The sequence below is a fragment of the Ictalurus punctatus genome, chromosome 8, assembly GCF_001660625.3.
Source record: "Ictalurus punctatus breed USDA103 chromosome 8, Coco_2.0, whole genome shotgun sequence".
NCBI classification, from domain to species: Eukaryota; Metazoa; Chordata; class Actinopteri; order Siluriformes; family Ictaluridae; genus Ictalurus; species Ictalurus punctatus.
The window spans coordinates 20,639,672-20,659,255 of record NC_030423.2 but is presented as its reverse complement, the minus strand read 5'-3'; the positions used below and the strand labels follow the sequence as shown (position 1 = coordinate 20,659,255).

Genomic DNA, 19,584 nt, shown 5'->3' with positions numbered 1-19,584 from the left:
CTGCACCTCAGGAACCTGTTTGGGTGCGCTTTGCTTTAACTGTGCATCACACACACACACACACACACACACATTCTACCCATTCTCTGCATGTGGGTGCATTTTATATCACAAGATACAATCTCAATACTGGATGGAAGAAGAATTGCCAGGTTGCCAGTCACTGTTTTTCCTCGCACAGTTGAATTCCTGAATGGAGGTGTAACTCCAATCCGGTTCTCTCTGCGGTGTAACTAATAACTAATAATACCTAATGTGTAATCTAGCTAAGTAAATTCTGTTTCATGTCATCGGACGTAAAAGGCAAAAGGCATTTCACTGCACGCCAAGCTATCTATAGTTGTGTGCGTGACCAAGAGAATTTGATTTGACCCAGGGTCCCTGGAGCTGTACTGTAAATGAAAGAGTCTAATTAAAAATATGGTATTTAAAAAGCTTCACGTTCAGTAAAACAAGAAGCCAAAGTAGAGTTTTTGAGTTTATGTTCTGATGTAACAAAATGTTATCCTGGTCAACTTTTTTTTACACAGTTAAAATAGTTTTCTCAAAATCAAGGCTTTCAAAAAAAAAATCCCACCACAAACGTTTTTCTCTTTGGTATAGATTTGATTTATTGCTTATACATATATTTTTATGAGCACGTTGCTGGAAAACATTTTGGGAAGTGTAATCCTGCACAATTTGGCCACCGTCTTCGTTCGGTCCAAATATTTATATTTTTCGTCACTGTGCACTTCTTAAGAACTTAAAAATCTCTGTCGTGACAGGATTCTTGTGTGACAGCGCTGATATGAATCATAAACTTTGTCAGCTGGCCTCGTTATTTTTGTTTGTATTGTGGAAACTAGAAGAAACGGCACAATTAGCTCACTGCTGACCCTTTCTCTAGTACCAGGGATTTGTATAGTGGACATTCCACATAAAGTGTGTAATTGTTGACATGCTGAAGTTTGATGTGAGGAGTCTGTTTAGTATTTATAGGAGTCTTTGTAAAGCTGTAAAGTTTTCAGACACGTGAACGTCACTATAACACGGCAAGCTGCATTTTTGTCTTATTAACTTCAAGAGAGAAAAAAAAGTATAGTGCTTTAATAAATAAAAAATAAATTAGTCATTGGCAAATTGCTGTGATTTAAGAGGAGTAAAACAGTAACTCTGCTTCATATCAGGATCAATACACTGACTTCATCTTGAACCGTTCCAATTGTTGAATTCATTTTTTTGTAGATAACTCATTAAATACAGCACATAGGACTAGAGCTTGGACTTTTGCACAACACACACTACCTCAGCATATATTGCACAAACGATTGCCCATATTCGCACCTTATTCAAAATACAGTCGTAGTTTCTGCTACCGATCTCTGTATCCCTTGCATCGTATTTTTAATATATGTCTTTAAATAGTTTCCTTTCCTACCTGCATAGAAGTAAATTCTGGTTTATGTACATTCTATTTTTGTATCATGGACAGTCACTGCACGTCGTACTGTGTAGGGTTGTGTAGGTGTCCAATAAAACTTGAATTTGAAATTGAGGGTACATTGAACTTTTTTTTGAGGGGATGCAAACTTTTGACTGCTAGTGTACATGTGCATTAAAGTGCACCTATTATGGTTTTGAAACCTACCTAATTTTGTTTTCGCGGTCTCATACAGTAGATTTGCATGTTTCCAAGGTCAAAAAACACTTTAATGTGCTCATAATTTAAACTGCAGCATTGCTTTTTTTCCCCAGTGTCACAATGACTCATTAAATGATCCGTTCTAAAAGATTCATTTGAAACTCCTCCTTTCAGAGAGCATACTCTGATTGGTCAGATGTCCCAGTCTGTTGTGAATGGTCTACAGCTGTCAGCGAGTAGCCAATGAAGACCAGAGACAGGGTTGTTTTTTTTGTTACAAACGTACATAGTTTAGTGCAGGAAGTAATTCTGGAATTACTAAAACGACTCGTGTCAGCTGTTCAGAATCGGTTCCTTCTTTTGTGAGCCAATAACTCAGTTTGTCGTACACTTTTAATTTTTGAAACTTTGCAGACTTTTTACATTCGCAAACAGCTCTATAACACAGTACATGAAAGGTAATATTTGAAAAAGCATAATAGGTGCACATTAAGAGCGGGTTTGCTCCTAGTCTGGTGTTTTACTCTGGTTAGGATCAGACGTTGTGTAGGGAGTTACAGTTCTCATATCAGCGCTGAGCTGTGTGCAGGAACACGCCGCCTCCCCGAGTCCATTTGTCTTTGTCTGAGCAGGAAAGGTCAAGGCAGTGGGCCGGATGTGTTTGCTCTGGTCAATGTATAACTCACCTGTTAGATTTCAGCCGCTCCTTACAAATCACTGCTCCGAGGAATCCAGCAGTGTAGTGGAACGGGAAAGCTCGGAGCTGAGAGAAGTGATGATGCACTGAGGAAACCTGAGCTCGTAACGGAGAATGTTAGCTATGTAATCTGTTTCAGCTTAAAGGCTGTTTACATTCATGCTGCAGAGATTAGACGCAAATCTCTTTCTTCCTCTCTCTCTCTCGCTCTCTGATCTGTCATCAAGTCACACAAACATCAGGATGTGTCACATGCATAACTCTGCATGTTCAGCCCGTGTTTTTTTTTGTCTGCATGTAAGCAGTGTCACAGTGGAATTAGTTCCTTGACTTGGTTCATTTATTCCAGCACTGTCAGTCTCGTCACAATCCATTAAGCTTCAGACTCGTTAATGTTCACATTTTACTCCTCACGCAAGCTAGTAAATCAGCTAGCACACGTTTCCTGTCGGACAGGTTGTACTAGAGCTACGATGCTAATCTTGCTAAGAAGTTATAGCTTATAGCTACCAGTTTAGCATCGTATGAATTGTGTCTAAATCTTCACACCCTCACCTCAAACTGTTTAAGTGGTTTCTGACACAACGGTATTTTTAAACTGGACAAAAGGGCGTCACAGAGCTAGAACAGTCATGGCAGAACTTAAAGCACAATTTCTTTCCCAGCATCAGATTCAAATTCAGGCAGGGGGCGTGGCCTACATTTTAGAAGTGATTGGGATGACAATTTGATTTGTACATTCATTTTTTTCATTATATGGAACTGGTTATATACACTATGGCCAAAAGTATGTGGACACCTGACCATTACACTTACAAGAGCTTTTTGGACATTAAAGTTCAAAACCATAGGCAGCCATCCAACACAGAGTTGTTATAATAAGCTGCATTCCTCTGGGAAGGCTTTCCACTAGATTTTTGAGCGTGGCTGTGGGGATTTGTGTTCATTCACCACAAGAGCGTTAGTGCGGTCAGGCATTGATGTTCGGTGAGGAGGCATGGGGTGCATTCAGCGTTCCAGTTCATCCCAAAGGTGTTCAGTGGGGTTGACTCCACACCAAACTTAACATACCATGTCTTCATGGAGCTGGCTTTGTGCACAGGGGTATTGTCATGCTGGAACACGTTCGGGCCTCTTAGTTCCAGTGAAGGGAAACTGTAACGTTACAGCACACCGAGACATTCTATACAATTGTGTGCTTCCAACGTTGTGCCAACAGTTCGGGGAAGAAGCACATATGGGTGTGATATTCAGGGGTGCACATACTTGTGGCCATATAGTGTATATACTGTTTTACTGATCTAGGCTTGCAGTTTGCACAAGGCTCAAGTGGTCATTGTGTGTGTGCGTGTCTGTTTCTGTGTGTAGAGGCTATAGCCACCTGTATGTAAATCTCTCTCTCACACACACACACACTGATGTGAGAAACTGGAGGTCATTAATACAGTGGAGGTTCACCTGAGCAGGCTGATATTTACTGCTATAATCCCAGCTATTGTTTAAAAACCTCTCAGGTGGGAATTTTACTTTCACAGGAATGTGAACGGGATTAGTCGTTTTGTTAACAGCGTGTCAAATTAATGTTAGAGGAAGTGAGAGAGCAAGACAGCTAGCAATTAGCCAAAACACACAGGTTGAGCCATCAGAACAGATTTTCCCGCTACACACACACACACACACAGACAGACACTGAACTACGTGATTTCATTTGGACAGTTTATCTAACCCCTTGCTCTATATGCACCGCTAATCACTTAATAACGCAGTATTTGAAGGCAGCATTTTAAAGGTACAATAGTCAATATTTTTATAATCTAGTACAATGGTTTAATTCATGGCCTCAGCACAAATGTATTCCGTGGCTGAGGAAACCCGTTTGCAAAACTATTACAGTCGGGAATGCTTATTTGACTTTGGACGGGCCTCTTGTCAGTCATTTTATAGACACTTCTCAACACTCCTTCACTCCACCCTCATCTCAGTCTCAATTCAGCAAGCGCACAGCGCAGCCAGATAATTCTCCCGTGAGCAAAAGATCACTCGGTGCTTTTGAAACTCGTTGCTTCTGGACAGATCTGTAAATCCAACTTTAAATAACAAATTGAGGAGATATGTTTATATATTTATTATTCAAAGAAAAAGGAACAATGACGTAAACATTAGCGAACATCCTCATAAATCGTTGTGAGACAGATTTAGTCTGTTTATAGTGTTGAATGTCCAAATGTGCTTGAAAGTGATGTCATCGCTGTTAGTTAATGCTAACTGTAGTTGAGCCACTGTAGGTTCTGGGGGTGGAGCTTCACGTGCAAGGCAGGAATGGGGGGGAGTCAACTCATTTTGTAGAGGATGGAGAGTTCAGAAGAGTGAGGAAAAACTCAAATCTACATTCCCTCCAGGATTTTGCCATTTTGCGATCTGAGAAATGAACACAAAATCACTCTGCAATATTCAGCGCTTGCGATTTTTCAAAATTTCAGCAGATTTTCCGGCCAAGACGTGCCATGTGACGCCGTCACAACCTACAGCCCCCTTGATTCACGAGCGTCAAACATGAACACAGCAAAAAGGTCTCATTTACCAACAAACATCACTACGAAAGACCGTGCAAAACTATTTCGTGCAATTGCAGTTTCGCCAATTCAAGGAGTTTTCCGTAAAAACCCACAAAAAACACAAAAAATTGTGTCGCAAATTCAAGCATTTTGGCCGCAACAATCTAAATCCTGTACAGACTGAAACCTACACAACTCAGACAATCAGGCTACTAATTAAATAACCACGACACACTATTACTAGGTGAGGAATGAAACATTTGTGGGTGTGCTGTTATAGGAGAATAATCAACGATGGGGTGGTGTGGAGAAGCTGAGCTACTGTTACCACCCTAACACTGATATTTTCCAATAACAGGACACCTAAAAGCGTTTAATTTCTCTTATGACACAGCAATTTGTAAACACAAACATTTGAATAAATATTATTAAAGAATGACGTCATACTTTTTATCCGTTTATAATTACATCTAATGCCGAGAAAGTTCCCGTTCTCACTTATGCAGCTATGAACCGGCATTCTTCTTAAGTTAACAAGACGACAAATGTAGCTTGTCATGTTATGAAGCTTGCTTGGTTAAGTAACATCACGTCTTCGATCTATTTATAGATTTCAATCTTCAATCTATTTATCTATTTATTTATATATTTCTGCCTTGCAGTCAGAACTACTATCAGAGCTGCTGTTAGAGAGAGTTAATCAACACCACCTGACCAATCAGAATCAAGAATTCCACTGTGGGACATAAAGTATTTAGTAATAAAAGACAGTAGGTTATCAGGGGGTTTTGAATGATGAACTGAAAATCCTCATCCAAATGATCTGGTGATCATCAGATCAGCAGCTGACCGAGATTTGGCCGATGACGAATACAAAACGACGTGTTGCTCTTTCTGGACGTGTAGGACGTGTTCAGTCCTGATACTGATCCTCGGTCAGTTTTAAAATCCATAAAGAGCCTCGAGACCACAGACCCTTCATCATTTATAAAGATCAGAAAGGGGGGGGGGAAATCCCACACAGCTCATTTATCACCATAATGGTGTTTGTGTTTAGGGAGAATGCACAGTGAATTGGTGGTCTTTATAAACTATCTGTTGAATCTTCAAAGAAGATCTTCAATCATTGCAGGTTCATTACACACACATAATCCACTCGAACTACACAATTTTGGGGGTTACGATCAAAGCCGCATCACTCAGAAAGCCTTTTAAGTGGCTACATGATGCTGCGTAATGAAACGCCACTAACGGCAGATAATGCGTTCATTCTGGGGGAGCTCGCTGAGTCAGACTCGGTGCTTCATCAGAGCAAGTGATGCGTGTATGAGCAACGTCTATATGAAAACATGCTGGGAAACACAAACACAACAAGTCACATCAAAGCCTTCATCGGATTAATCAGGGTTTTAAATTGTATGCCCTAAACTCCAAAACTGGATTACAAAAAAGAGGATTTGGGGTTAAATTTGGCAACACGGTGCAAAAATGATATCAAGGCCAGTGTGTAACAATGCATTTGACTTGGATAACTACCATGGCATGTATTTTGGCATAATTTTTAACCATTGTGTATAATCTCGCTGTCTATTTTTATAGGAATACCTGTACATCTGCTCATTTATGCTGTTATCTAATCAGCCAATCATGTGGCAGCCAGACAATGCACAAAATCATGCAGATACAGGTCAAGAGCTTCAGTTAATGTTCATATCATACATCAGAATGAGGAAAAAGTAAGATCTCTGTGACTTTGATCATGGCATGGTTGTTGGTGCCAGACGGGCTGGTTTGAATATTTCAGAAACTGCTGATCTGCTGGGATTCTCACACACAACAGTCTCTAGAGCTTACACAGAACGGTGCAAGAAAACAACAACATTGAGTGAGTGACAGCTCTGTGGGTGGAGATGCCTTGTTGATAAGAGAGGTCAGAGGAAAATGGCCAGATTGGTTTGAGCTGCCAGGAAGGATATAGAGACTCATACTTTATAATCATTCTTTACATCCGTGGTGAGCAGAAAAGCATCTCAGCATGCACAAATCATCAAACCTTGAGGTGGACGAGCTACAACAGCAAGGAGTCCACATCAGGTTCCACTCCTGTCAGCCAAGAACAGGAATATGACGCTATCACGGGAACAGACTCACCCAAACTGGACAGGTGAAGAATAGAAAAAAAATCACCTGGTCTTTTCCAGTCTTCACCTGTCCAGTACGGGCGAGTCTGTTCCCGTGAAAGCGTCATGTTCCTGTTCTTGGCTGACAGGAGTGGAACCTGATGTGGACTCCTGCTGTTGTACATAGCTCATCCACCTCAAGGTTTGATGTGAACATTGACTGAAGCTCTTGACTTGTACCTGCATGATTTTATGCATTGTGTTGCTGTTACATGGTTGGCTGATTTGATAACTGCATCAATATGCAGGTGTTCCTATTAATGTGTATGGTGAGTGTATATATATATATATATATATATATATATATATATATCTTCTGTAATAATAGTTATGATATAGTGACTTGGCGAGCTGCTGTGTGACTGCAATGTTGATCTTAATTTGTTTGGTCGGACGGCATGACGGGAAAATGAGAGGGCATTAAAGAGGATTAAAGACGTTGTGCAGTGGCACATTCCTGAGTGTCTGCAGTCAATCTCGCATTCTCTGTCTCCGAAACCTGCACAAAGGTGTGCTTTCGCACCGATTATTCATTACACATCACTCACCGCCTCACTGCTTTGTAGGTATGAGTATGAGTAAAAACAAGCGTGTCTGACAAACACTACACACACATACAACACAACAGGAAAACAAGATCCACTCAGGAGTTCGTGCTGATCATCACTTTAATTCCACAACATGGCAAAAATGACACATCTCACATAGACGTCATTATGAAATCTCTGCAGAACTGTGCATTCGTTTTGTTTTGTGTTTTTTTTTTTCTTCTACAATAAATAGGCCTAATTCAGTGACAGAGATTATGAGACCAGCACTCTTCACCACCTCTCTCTCTCTCTGTAGACTATATACACAGGAAACAGATTTATACATCAGCCTATTAGAACTTAGGTCTAAGAACACTGGATATGATCTTACGCTCATTAGTTAATTAGTAACTATTTGGTAAGTAGCACATCAGTAACTGTGGCTTCACTGACAGGTGAACTGTGTTATCAGTTTAACAGTACACACACATGTACACAAGTATTTCACACATCACACATGTGATTCTCTGGTGTGATGACATAATGCATGTTGTTTAAGCTTCAGAATCCCAAAATGGCTCCCTATTGGACATAATGAGCACTACAAATGGTGTAGAAACCACCTGTTTCCATGCAGGAACTTTTCAAGAACTCGAAATATTTTCCAACAACTTCTAAAGAAGCAGGTTACTTTTTAAGTTCCTGAGTCACAGTTCCAGGAACTTTGCTTTAGTAAATAGCTCTGATTAGTCAGTTGCAAGGATTACAGAATGACCAGTTGTTGTTTTTTTTCCACCAGTATTTTTTTTTTCTCCAGTTCTGTGTAACTACAAGTGATTATATCAGAGATGGTTGGATGCAAACCGCAACATTTCTGCACTGCTTTTGATTTTAAAAGCTATCTGAATGTTAACATCTTAACCAACTGACAATGAATAGCTTCAATCTAAATATTCGCTTGCTGTTTCATGGCTCCTACAGTGCGATAAGAAAGTAAAACAGGAACTCATCCGGAACCTGTTCAGTCCTCATACATTGACGTGTTTCCATAACAGGGACCTGGTTCTATTTAAGTTCCAGGAACCTTTTCTGTACTAAACATTGCAGGATGGTTAAATGCTTTTCAACATATTTACAGCATGACCAACTCTCTTACCTGCATTTACCTTATTAAAGCTTTAAGCTACAGTGTCCTCCACTAATATTGGCACCCTTTGTAAATATGAGGAAAGAATTCTGTGAAAAATTGTCTCTATTGTTTAACCTTTTGATCTCTTCTTTAAAAAATTCACAATTTTTTTTTTTTTTTTTAAATCATGGATATCAAACAACTGCAAACAAAACACAGGTTTATAAAAATAAAGAAAAAAACTTTGTTAAATTTGGTGTGCAACAATTATTGGCACCCTTTTTGTCAATACTTTTTAGTCTCCTCTATAATACCTGATAAGGTTGGAGAACACATGGCAAGGGATCTGAGATTATTCCTCCATACAGTATCTCTCCAGACCCTTCAAATTTCTAAGTCCACACTGGTGGACTCTCCTCTTCAGTTCATCCCATAGGTTTTCTATGGGATTCAAGTCAGAGGACTGGGATGGCCATGACAGGAGCTTGATTTTGTGGTCAGTAAACCGTTTTTGCGTTGATTATGATGTATGATTTTGATCATTGTCCTGCTGGAAGATCCAACCACAGCCCATTTTAAGCTTTCTGTCAGAGGCAATCAGGTTTTCATTTAAAATCTGTTGATATTTTATAGAGTCCATGATGTCATGTATCCTAACAAAATACACAGAATGGTGCAAGAAAACAACAACATTGAGTGAGTGACAGTTCTAAAAAGAGCCACCACCATATTTAACCGTGGGCTTGAGGTACTTTTCCATAAGGCTATTTGAAGTTCCAGTAGTGTCTGGCAAACTGAAGACGTTTGAGTTTGTATGAGAGTAGAGGCTTTTTTCTTGAAACCCTTCCAAACAACTTGTGGTGATGTAGGTGACACCAGATTGTAGATTTGGAGACTTTCTGACCCCAAGACGCAACTAACTTCTGCAATTCTCCAGCTGTCAACCTTGGAGAGTTTTAGCCACTTGAACCATCCTCTTCACAGTGCGTTGAGACAATATGGACACATGTCTAATTCCAGGTTGATTCCTAACATTTCCAGTTGACTGGAACTTCTGAATTATTGCCCTGATGGTGGAAATGGGCATTTTCAATGCTTGTGCTATTTTCTTAAAGCCACTTCCCATTTTGTGAAGCTCAACAACCTTTTGCTGCACATCACAGCTATATTCCTTGGTCTTACCCATGGTTATGAATGACTAATTGAATTTGGACTATGTGTTACCTCATATTTATACCCCTTTGAAACAGGAAGGCATGATTGAAACATTTCCTGTTCCTAGTCACCCAGGTGTACTAAAAAAAAGTCAAATATCTGTGGAAAAATTCTTCAAATATATTTTTCTTATATGAATTCATAGGGGTGCCAATAATTGTTGCACACCTATATTTAACAAAGATTTTATATATATATATATATATATATATATATATATATATATATATATATATATATATATAAACCTGTGTTTTGTTTGCAATTGTTTGATATCCATGAGAGCAGAGAATTTGTGTATTTTTTTTTTTTTTTTTTTTAAATCAAAAGGTTGAAAAATTAAGACAATTTTTCACAGCCTTCTTTGCTCATATTTACCAAGGGTGCCAATATTATTGAAGGGCACTGTAAGTAAATTTCTATAACAGAGATGGTTTGGTGTAAATGACAACATTCCTGTAACACTTTTCATCTAAAACGCTACTTAAATGTTAACATCTTATTCATTCCCCAAAGCAAAGCGATATTAACACTTTCGTCTAAACACCGTGGTGTTTGCTATTCGCTTGTTCTTTTACATTCCTACACTGTGATAAGACATCAAAACATCTAGGAACTGTGTGGTCTGTGTAGTGCACCTATATAGGGAGTAGGGAATAGGGAATCAGCCTTAGTTACGTTTTCCCTGAGCACCAACTGTTCAGTAGCGATGGGCACGGAGACTGAATCGGTTTTTTCAAACAAATCCATTTAAGTGACTCAAACCACCCACGTCTGGTTTATTTTCCCCCACAATATCTATCATACATTATATATCCTGCTAGTTAGTAGTGTGCTGGATAGTAGTTGATTTATAAGCTAGTATAAATAACATGGTAGTATTAGATAGTAGATAGTATGTGTATGTTTTTAAATAAAAACAATTTCAGCCTCTAGATTTGAAGTGTCGTTGTCTATAGAGCAATGTTTGTGGTAATACGTAGTCTATAAGCTGCGAGAATGTATTCACAATTTAGCAATCCAGTTTCACCGCCTTAAACCACCTTAGACTTACATTCCTCACTGTCTAACTGTCTGTTGATAGTAATTAGTGAAAATATTCTCTGTGATGAATACTGCTGTAAATCTAATGACAATTTGAATAAAAATGGGATGTTTGGGTGGAGAGTTAAGAAACAGTCTGGCTTCAGTAAATAGGCGAAATATCATTGTACATATTAAAATAATGATCCTAATTTGTTAAATAGTTTGTTTGTGCTGTACCTAGAAGGTTTGCAAACTTGACCTTTTTTTTATTTTAGTTTATTATTATTATTTTTTAAACCAATTAAACAGATCCAGGTTTGAGTCCCACCCTGAGTCCACCCTGTGTGTGCGGAGTTTGCATGTTCTCCCTGTGCTTTGGGTGTTTCCTCCATGTACTCCAGTTTCCTCCCCCAGTCCAAAGACATGCGTTGTAGGCTGATTGGCATTTCCAAATTGTCCGTATTGTGAATGTGTGTGTGATTGTGACCTGCGATGGCTGCCACCACGTCCAGGATGCCCCCTGCCTGGGTAACGTAAACGGTATGGAAAATGGATGGATGGATGGATGGATGGTCTAGATTTCAGTTGTTCTGAGTTTTTTGTTTTACAGTGTTGTCCTAACTAACTCAAACTCAAAGCACATGCTAAATAGCTAACCTACTTTGCTACTTTTGCATAGCCACATACATCCACAGGTGTTTTTCATATTACATGACAGCCAAATTATTTACTTAGTACAGTTAATCTAAGCCCTTAGGTCAGTAACAGATATATTTCCATGATATCAGTGTTGGAAACTCTGTTTAATAAAAGCTCACTTAAAAAGCAACTCCGACATTGTTGGCACCCATGACAGAGAGATTTCCTCACCTTCTTTAATACCTGGATTTAGCTTAATTGCTTTGTGCATGAGAACTGATTCACTTGAGTCACTTAAAAAGAGTTGTTTAAAAAAAATGAACCTACTCCTTGATGAATCACTTTTACCCATCAGTATACTGTTCAGATTATTTGCCACACACTGGGGCAGGAGTAGGAATCTGAAACCCCTCTGGGCCTCCTGCCCCGGACTGTTGTCCTTCTCCACAGTGTCAGCGCTCACACCAGTGACTCACACACCACTGCGTTATCTGAGTCCTGGCTGTGCATTGAACTCAGTCCAGTGTCCGAGTCATCATCGTTGCCACTCGGGTTAGTTTTTGAAAGTCCTCGCACCTGCTCCACCCAGCAGTCAGTCTGGTCCACAGAGGATGGTGGTGGAAGTGGAGGCTGGACATCATCTGTAAACACAGCATCTCCTTCCCCTGCGTCTTCACCGCAGCCACCGCATGAGTCCATTTTCTCCAGTAAATCTCTCAGCTCGCGCTCTTTCTCCTCCCACACCTCGAGGCTCGCGTCTAGCTCACTCTGCACAGCCTCCAGGTCGGAGTTCAAACGCAGTCCGATGTACGAGCTCGTATCCAGCTGCGTTTTGATTCTCTCCTCTTCTAAGCGCGCATCTTTCTCGGACGCAGGAGTCGCCGCCTGCGCGATCTCCCGCGTTTCCTCCGCGTCTCCTTCACTCCTCCGTGTCATCCATCTCCTGTCGAGCTCCTCTTGGATCTCTCCGGTGAGTCTATCCAGCAGCGCGTGGTGCTCGGTGAGCTGCTCCTGGAGTCGGATCACTTGGTCGCACCGCGCCATCGCGTCTGCGTCGAGCTCCGCGCTCACTTTCGCACTCGCTTTCGCGCGGTCCCCCGCGTCCACAAGGTAGGTGTCCTGCACGTAATTGATCCCGTGGCGCCTCATTCGGTCCGTGTGCACCTTGGCCTCGTGCCTCTCGATCTCGCCGTCCAGCTCGCGGATGCGCTGCGTCTGCTGCCGGATGGTGTGGTCCTGCGAGAGGACGAGGTGCACCAGCGTCTCCATCTTCTCCGCGTACTCCTCCGCGCACGTCTCCTCTTTCTGCTGGTTGATCTTCTCTAGCTTGCGGAACGCTTTTCGGACCACGCGGCGCCGTTTCTCCTGAGAGATCTCCCCATCAGCCGTCGCCACAGCCACCGGCGTCGCGGGCTCGCCTTTTTCCGCGCACCTGCTCTCTTTACTGGGCACAACACGAGCCTCGGCGCTGCGCGGCCCGCTGCCCGGTAACGACGCGTCACTCCTGACCAACACGAAGCGCACATTGTTCTGCTCGCGGCCCCACGCCGTCCACAGCCGCAGGATTTTCGTCCGGTTGGGCAGCACGCGCTCGAACCCGCGCCATTTCTCCACGATGCAGTAGGATTGCGCGGAGCCCGCGAGCGCCGCAGAGCTCCGGTTCTCCAGCAGCACCCGCACAACATCCGCGCAGCTCGTGCGCCTCGTCACCCCCGACACCAGCTTCTCCTCCCGGCACACCCACACTGAGATCTTACACTCCTCCACCTCCATCCCAGTCACCACACTCAACTTTCGCTTCCACCTCCAGCTCCGAAACGAGCGCGTCTCATCCTGATTTAAAAAAAAATCTTTGACATTAAATCACAGCGAGCTCCAGTCCGTCCCTCTGGATAAGCAGAAAAATCTAATCCCAAAATAATATTCCAAAATGTGTTAAATGTGTGTATATTTCCGCTGCGTGCAGCGTCCCGGCCGCCTGCATGCCATCCTGTGACTCCACTAAACTGGAGCTCTGCCTTAAACAGAGCCAAACACACACCACACACGCGCACCAAACACGTCACGTGACACACACTCCTGACAACTCAAAACAAGCTCACTACACACTGTAGCAGGAAACACGTCAGCCTTCATCAACCTGCCACTCTCACTCTTAAGGAAGTGGTGTGACGTCAGAGTGTGTTTTATTGCACATGCCTGGAGTCCATGACGCACATTCAGGGCTTCCCCCGGTCACATTACTGCTTTAAATGATGATAATGATTTATATAAGAATCACATGAATTTTTTTTTATTGTTCTCTGGAATTGAAATCATACTTATTCCTTCTCATATTGTTATAATGATCATATTATTATCTAAAGCGACACAACTTCAAAACAAGCACAAACAATGTCAACATGAATCTAACAGCATTTAAAAATAAAAATAAAACTTGGACCATTGCTTAAACCTGATTGAGTTCTGCAGGTAGAAAATTCAGGAATTAAAAGTCTTTAATTGTTTTATTAAATAAAATCTTTTTTCTTTTTTAACAATTTAGCTCCTCCTCCTCCTATTATTATTATTATTATTATTGAAAATAAACAATGATGATGATAACAACAGCAACAACAACAATACTACTACTACTACTACTACTAATAATAATAATAATAATAATAATAATAATAATAATAATAATAATAATTTTGCTTTTTGCATAAAATTCAGTTTTTTGAATAACCATGAAGCAAAATGAACCTGGATAAGAAGAATAAGCATTTATTGTTCACATATACATTACAGCACAGTGCGATTCTTTTTTCGCCTATCCCTGCTGGTTAGGAGGATGGGGTCAGAGCGCAGGGTCAGCCATGATACAGCGCCCCTGGAGCAGAGAGGGTTAAGGGCCTTGCTCAGTGGTGATGTGAACCCCTGACCTTCTGATCAGTAACCCAAAGCCACCACTGTCCATTTAAGTCGGATTCACCCATTCACACTTTTCCCAATCTTTAAATTGTTTATTTGCTTATTTAAAAATAATAATAATAATAATAATAATAATAATAATAATAATAATAATAAAAATAATAATAATAATAATAAAAAGTTTTATATCTGATACGACCTGACCACAATGCAGGTATAGGATTTTTTGACCACAGCGCCATCTTCTGGTGACACACATGTACTGCATTATCGTGTGAGGCCTCAGGAGGGTGAGATTAGAGGTACAGTGATGAGAGAGCGGTCAGATATGAAGCTTGTGTAATTAAAACATGAAGCACACCCTGATTATGATGGGAGTGTTCTGGACTGGACTCGTGCAGTGCTGTGTGATATGATTACTGCATCTATATTTTCAGCAAATGCTTTATCCTGGTCAGGGTCTCAGCTGTTTAACTGACTTTTTATTATTATGATAAATTAATTAATAGCGTTATTCATAAAATAACTGAAATGGATTAAAAAAAGTTTGAGTTTCGCATTCTACCTCGTTTAACATACCTGACTGATGAAGGCGATATGACAAAAACATCATATCACAATATTTCCAGTCATTTCTATGACACACGATATGTATCATAATATACAGTCTAGCTTTCGAACAGACCACCAGCAAAAGAGTAATAATGCATTTAATTATAAACTTTTAGCCTGATGATATTTTTATATAATGTGTACAGAAATAAACTAACTTTGAAAAGGAGGGGGGAAATATGAAAAATCTGGAAGAGAGAGTAGAAGAGAGACTCACCCGTACTGGACAGGTGAAGACTGGAAAAGACCAGGTGATTTTTTTTCGAATCTTCACCATGCTTTTCTGCTCACCACGGATGTAAAGAATGATTATAAACTATGAGTCACTATATCCTTCCTGGCAGTTCAAACCAATCTGGCCATTTTCCTCTGACCTCTCTTATCAACAAGGCATCTCCACCCACAGAGCTGTCACTCACTCAGTGTTGTTGTTTTCTTGCACCGTTCTGTGTAAGCTCTAGAGACTGTTGTGTGTGAGAATCCCAGCAGATCAGCAGTTTCTGAAATATTCAAACCAGCCCGTCTGGCACCAACAACCATGCCATGATCACACAGATCACATTTCCCCCCTTTCTTGATGTGTTTGATGTGAACATTACCTGGAGCTCTTGAGCTGTATCTGCATGATTATTACGCACTGTGCTGCTGCCACATGATTGGCTGATTATATACCTGCATCAATGTTCAGGTGTACATGTGTTCCTGATAAACTGGACAGTGGGTGTAAATAACATTTAACACAGAAAATGGAAAAAATAAAAAATTCCATCCAGTTTTTTAAAGATTCAACATTTTAACAGCTTCTTCTGGTTAGATTGTAATTATTTACCCCCCAAAATAATAAAAGATAAATAATAAAATTATGATCTCTCAGAAAAGCATATTGTGACCATTGGTTATTGGTTGCTTTTGTGATTATCATGGTAAAGCATCACTGGGCTGGAAAAAGATGTTACATGAATTAAAGCTAGCTTTTATTATTATTATTATTATTATTATTATTATTATTATTATTAGAAGTAGTAGTAGTATCATGTTCATTTTATATAATTCCTTTCCAAATAAGTAAAATAAAGAAAATCTGGCCACTGAGTATCTGAGTAAAGTGGTATTTTTATGTTCTTCAATTTTTCTCCGATGACTTCCTTAGCATTATTGTCTCTATTGAGGAAAAAAAAAAAATCGAAACAACAACAAAAAATTCAAAATATTATTTATTCAACAGAAAATGTTACAGAGTGAAAAATAACTAACTGCGGTACCAAACGCACACATACACCAAAACATGTTTTGCATCATCCCTTCATTTAGAAAAAAAAAACCAAAAAACCCTCCCTAAGCATCACCTGTACAGAAACATCTCAACAATTACACAATTTTATTCTACACAAATGTCCCATGTTTAAAACCTGTTTAACCCAGTAATGTTTGTCTGAGCCAGCTGTTCACCGGGAAAGCGGACAGGAAGCTCGTAAAGCTCATACGGACAGTAGCAGCACCGAGACGGGGACGCTGACGAGCTGCTGATGCTGGAGTTGAATCACAGAGTCACGGAGGATGGAGTGAACAGGCAACTGAAACTCCTCCAGTTTATTGTGCAGGAACTATACATACAGTTCTGTGTGTGTATGTGTGTGTGTGTGTTTCAGTAATTCAGTACTGATCTGACATCACTTCCTTAGTGAAGATCTAGTGAGTGGACGGTTGAGTTAGATTCCGCCTCAGTGGTTATCACCTTGAAGGTACGCGCTCACAGAAAGCATTTTGTCTAATGTGTGTGTGTGTGTGTGTGTGTGAAACATAATCCTGGTAACAACATGATGTACTGTCTGACCGCCATCTTATAAACTCATCCATCCACAAGGATTTCAGACAAACTTTTTAAAAAATTGTGCTCTTACAGGTCAATCTGGATTTTCAGAGACAAATCTCACATCGTAAAGTTTGAGAGTTGAGATCGGCGGTGTTAGGACGCATGAAATGGAGCGATTCAGTGCCATTGCATCCGAAGATATTCAACGACATAGTTCTGGCTCTCATTAAAATCTCGGCATGTTAGTGCTGCTAAAACGCTCCGTCTGAGATCCACCAACAGGAGGACGGAGGAGGATTACGCCAAACTCACAAGACAGCTACAAATACGATAGCAGCGATGGTGAAACAAACGAAACATGCTAATGGACAGATAATACTCACACTTACTTCGATGACATAAGCAGGGCAGTGATTTTCTGTGAACACAGGTCTATCGTTAGAGGGTCTTCACCACAGTCTGTTATACAGGGTGTCCCAATAGTCTCCATACATACAGGGAAATAAACACTTTTCAACAAAATGTCTTCCAAAATATTTCATACTTAGTTTATATTATATATATATATATATATTTTTTTCAGAGATCCTTTAAGAACGCCTTTGACAAAGGAAGGACGTATTGAAATCATTCTCGTGGCTGGATCGGGAAGCTGTCACGAGGTTGCGATGGACTTGACCAGGAAACATGGCAAGCACTTCACACATATGACGCTGTTGCCAAACTTGTTGTTTGATCGTAAAAACACTGGAAGTGTTGCGGACCGACCGAGAAGTGGACGTCCACGAACATCCGCGGACGAAGGCAAACATAGTCCCCTGTGTATGAAGACTTTTGGGACACCCTGTAGAATTCGGATAAGTACATCGTGTGTGATGACCACAGAAATCACACAGTACTCTTAATGATAGCCGTAACTTTATATACATAACTTTATATACAGTTAGGCATTGTGGTGTTTATTTCTTTGCCTGCATTTATTGTGTTTTTATGCTAAATTTCACCCCAAAGGCACTTTTATGGTGACTGTTTTATGCTTGTTTTGTTTTTTTTTGGTCTACTACAGCAAAGGCAAGTTACGGACATAATGTACTATGCTGCATCCTGGCTTTATAAAGCGACTTTACTGTATTTTCTGGAATGTAAGTCACTTTTCTTTGCTTTTCAGGAGCTTTAGGTTTACCGTGAAGCAATGTGTCAGACGTTTTTATATTAGCGAATGCACTGCGAACAGTTCAGCCACCTGAATCATGAAGTGAAATGATGAATTCCAGTAGTTAGAAGCATTTTTCATTTTCCATGTGACGTCATGACAACGCGCATTCAGCCAAAGTCACCCTCTTCGGTTCACGTGCGTCGAGCATGAATACAGCTCGAGCGTGAGTAGAGTATAAAAGGTCTCATTTCACAACAATCACTGCGAGAGGCCATGCAGAACAATTTCATGCCATTCAGATTTCGACAATTTACGCAGTTTTCTGGGGGGAAAAAAATAAAATAACTAAAAGCACAAAAAAACGCAGCAAAATCAAGCATTTTTGTATGGAAGACCTAAGCGGCCGTGCATTATTAATTTTTTTTCTTTGTTGTTTTCTCGTGATCTCAACGTAATTTTTTTGACATAACAAAAAGCCGTTTTCTCAAGATGTAATATTATTGTGAGAAAATCTGGCGCTTTGTGAATGGGACTGGTGTTACATGTACGTTAGCATCTTCTCCATCATGAATGTAATAAGTGCCCTCTGTAGAGATGGACCTTATTTCCACATTAAGAGCGAGGGGTGTCCCCCTTCCAATGTCGGACACTAATGTGGAAGTCGTCAGTCCTGCAGGGATGACGTATTTTTGTAGAAAACCCTGGAAGTTAGTATCACCCTGGTTTCCTTGACAAAAAGCCTATAGGATTTTTTCCTCTGGCTTTTGGATTAACAACAAAGGACCAACAAAAGTTTATGATTCTTAGATCTTTTGTGCATTAAGACAATCGTCCCAATTGAACACAACTTTTATGAATATTGAAGCCTAAATACAATCACCAGTTATAAAAAGCTAAGTTTGACTATAAAGGAACTACATCACAGTCACATGACTTCATCACCACTGCTACGCTTCAGACAACTCTTTCAATCTTTATTTAAAAAAAACCCACTACAATTGGACAATACTATAAACTGATCAATCTACAAGTTGGAAAGCAAGAGCGCGAGTATAAACACAACGAAGTTGTAGTAGATGAGTTTCCTGTTTGGCGTGATGGTGTTTAATGTCCCCGTTGAGGGAACAAACACACTCAAATCCAATATTTACCAATTCTTTTGGTATGAGTCAAGTAAAACTGAGTAGAAATGAACAAAAACCGCACTCTCAACAGTATGTTCTATTACTTTTCAATGGAAGTAGGGTTAATGTCCCCGACAACCTCTGTAGTACATTTAGCCACGTGTTAGTAACCGTCTTTTTCACGACACGCAAAAGCTTAACAAAATCAAGCTTAAGTGGGGTATTAGTGATGTATTTTATGTCATAGTATAAAATGTGAACATATCTTGAGATTAAAAAATTAAGTCAAGATCACGAGCAAACAAGAAAGAAAAAATGTATAATGCATGGCCACTTTTTTAACAATCACAAAAAAAAAAAAAAAACTGAAC

The 19,584-nt window shown here is 40.2% G+C and overlaps 1 protein-coding gene across 1 annotated transcript; it reads right to left on the bottom strand.

The window, feature by feature from the left end:
- Window positions 1–11,740: 11,740 nt before the first annotated feature.
- Window positions 11,741–13,623, bottom strand: rassf10a (Ras association domain family member 10a). The gene has a single exon (XM_017475172.3). It carries the CDS (start codon window positions 13,366–13,368, stop codon window positions 12,055–12,057), a length of 1,314 nt encoding a protein of 437 aa, XP_017330661.1. The 5' UTR covers window positions 13,369–13,623; the 3' UTR covers window positions 11,741–12,054.
- Between the last annotated feature and the right edge of the window lie 5,961 nt (window positions 13,624–19,584).

Bases quoted from the DNA above. Each gene is read 5' to 3' on its own strand.
- rassf10a (XM_017475172.3), bottom strand. From the start codon at position 13,368: ATGGAGGTGGAGGAGTGTAAGATCTCAGTGTGGGTGTGCCGGGAGGAG.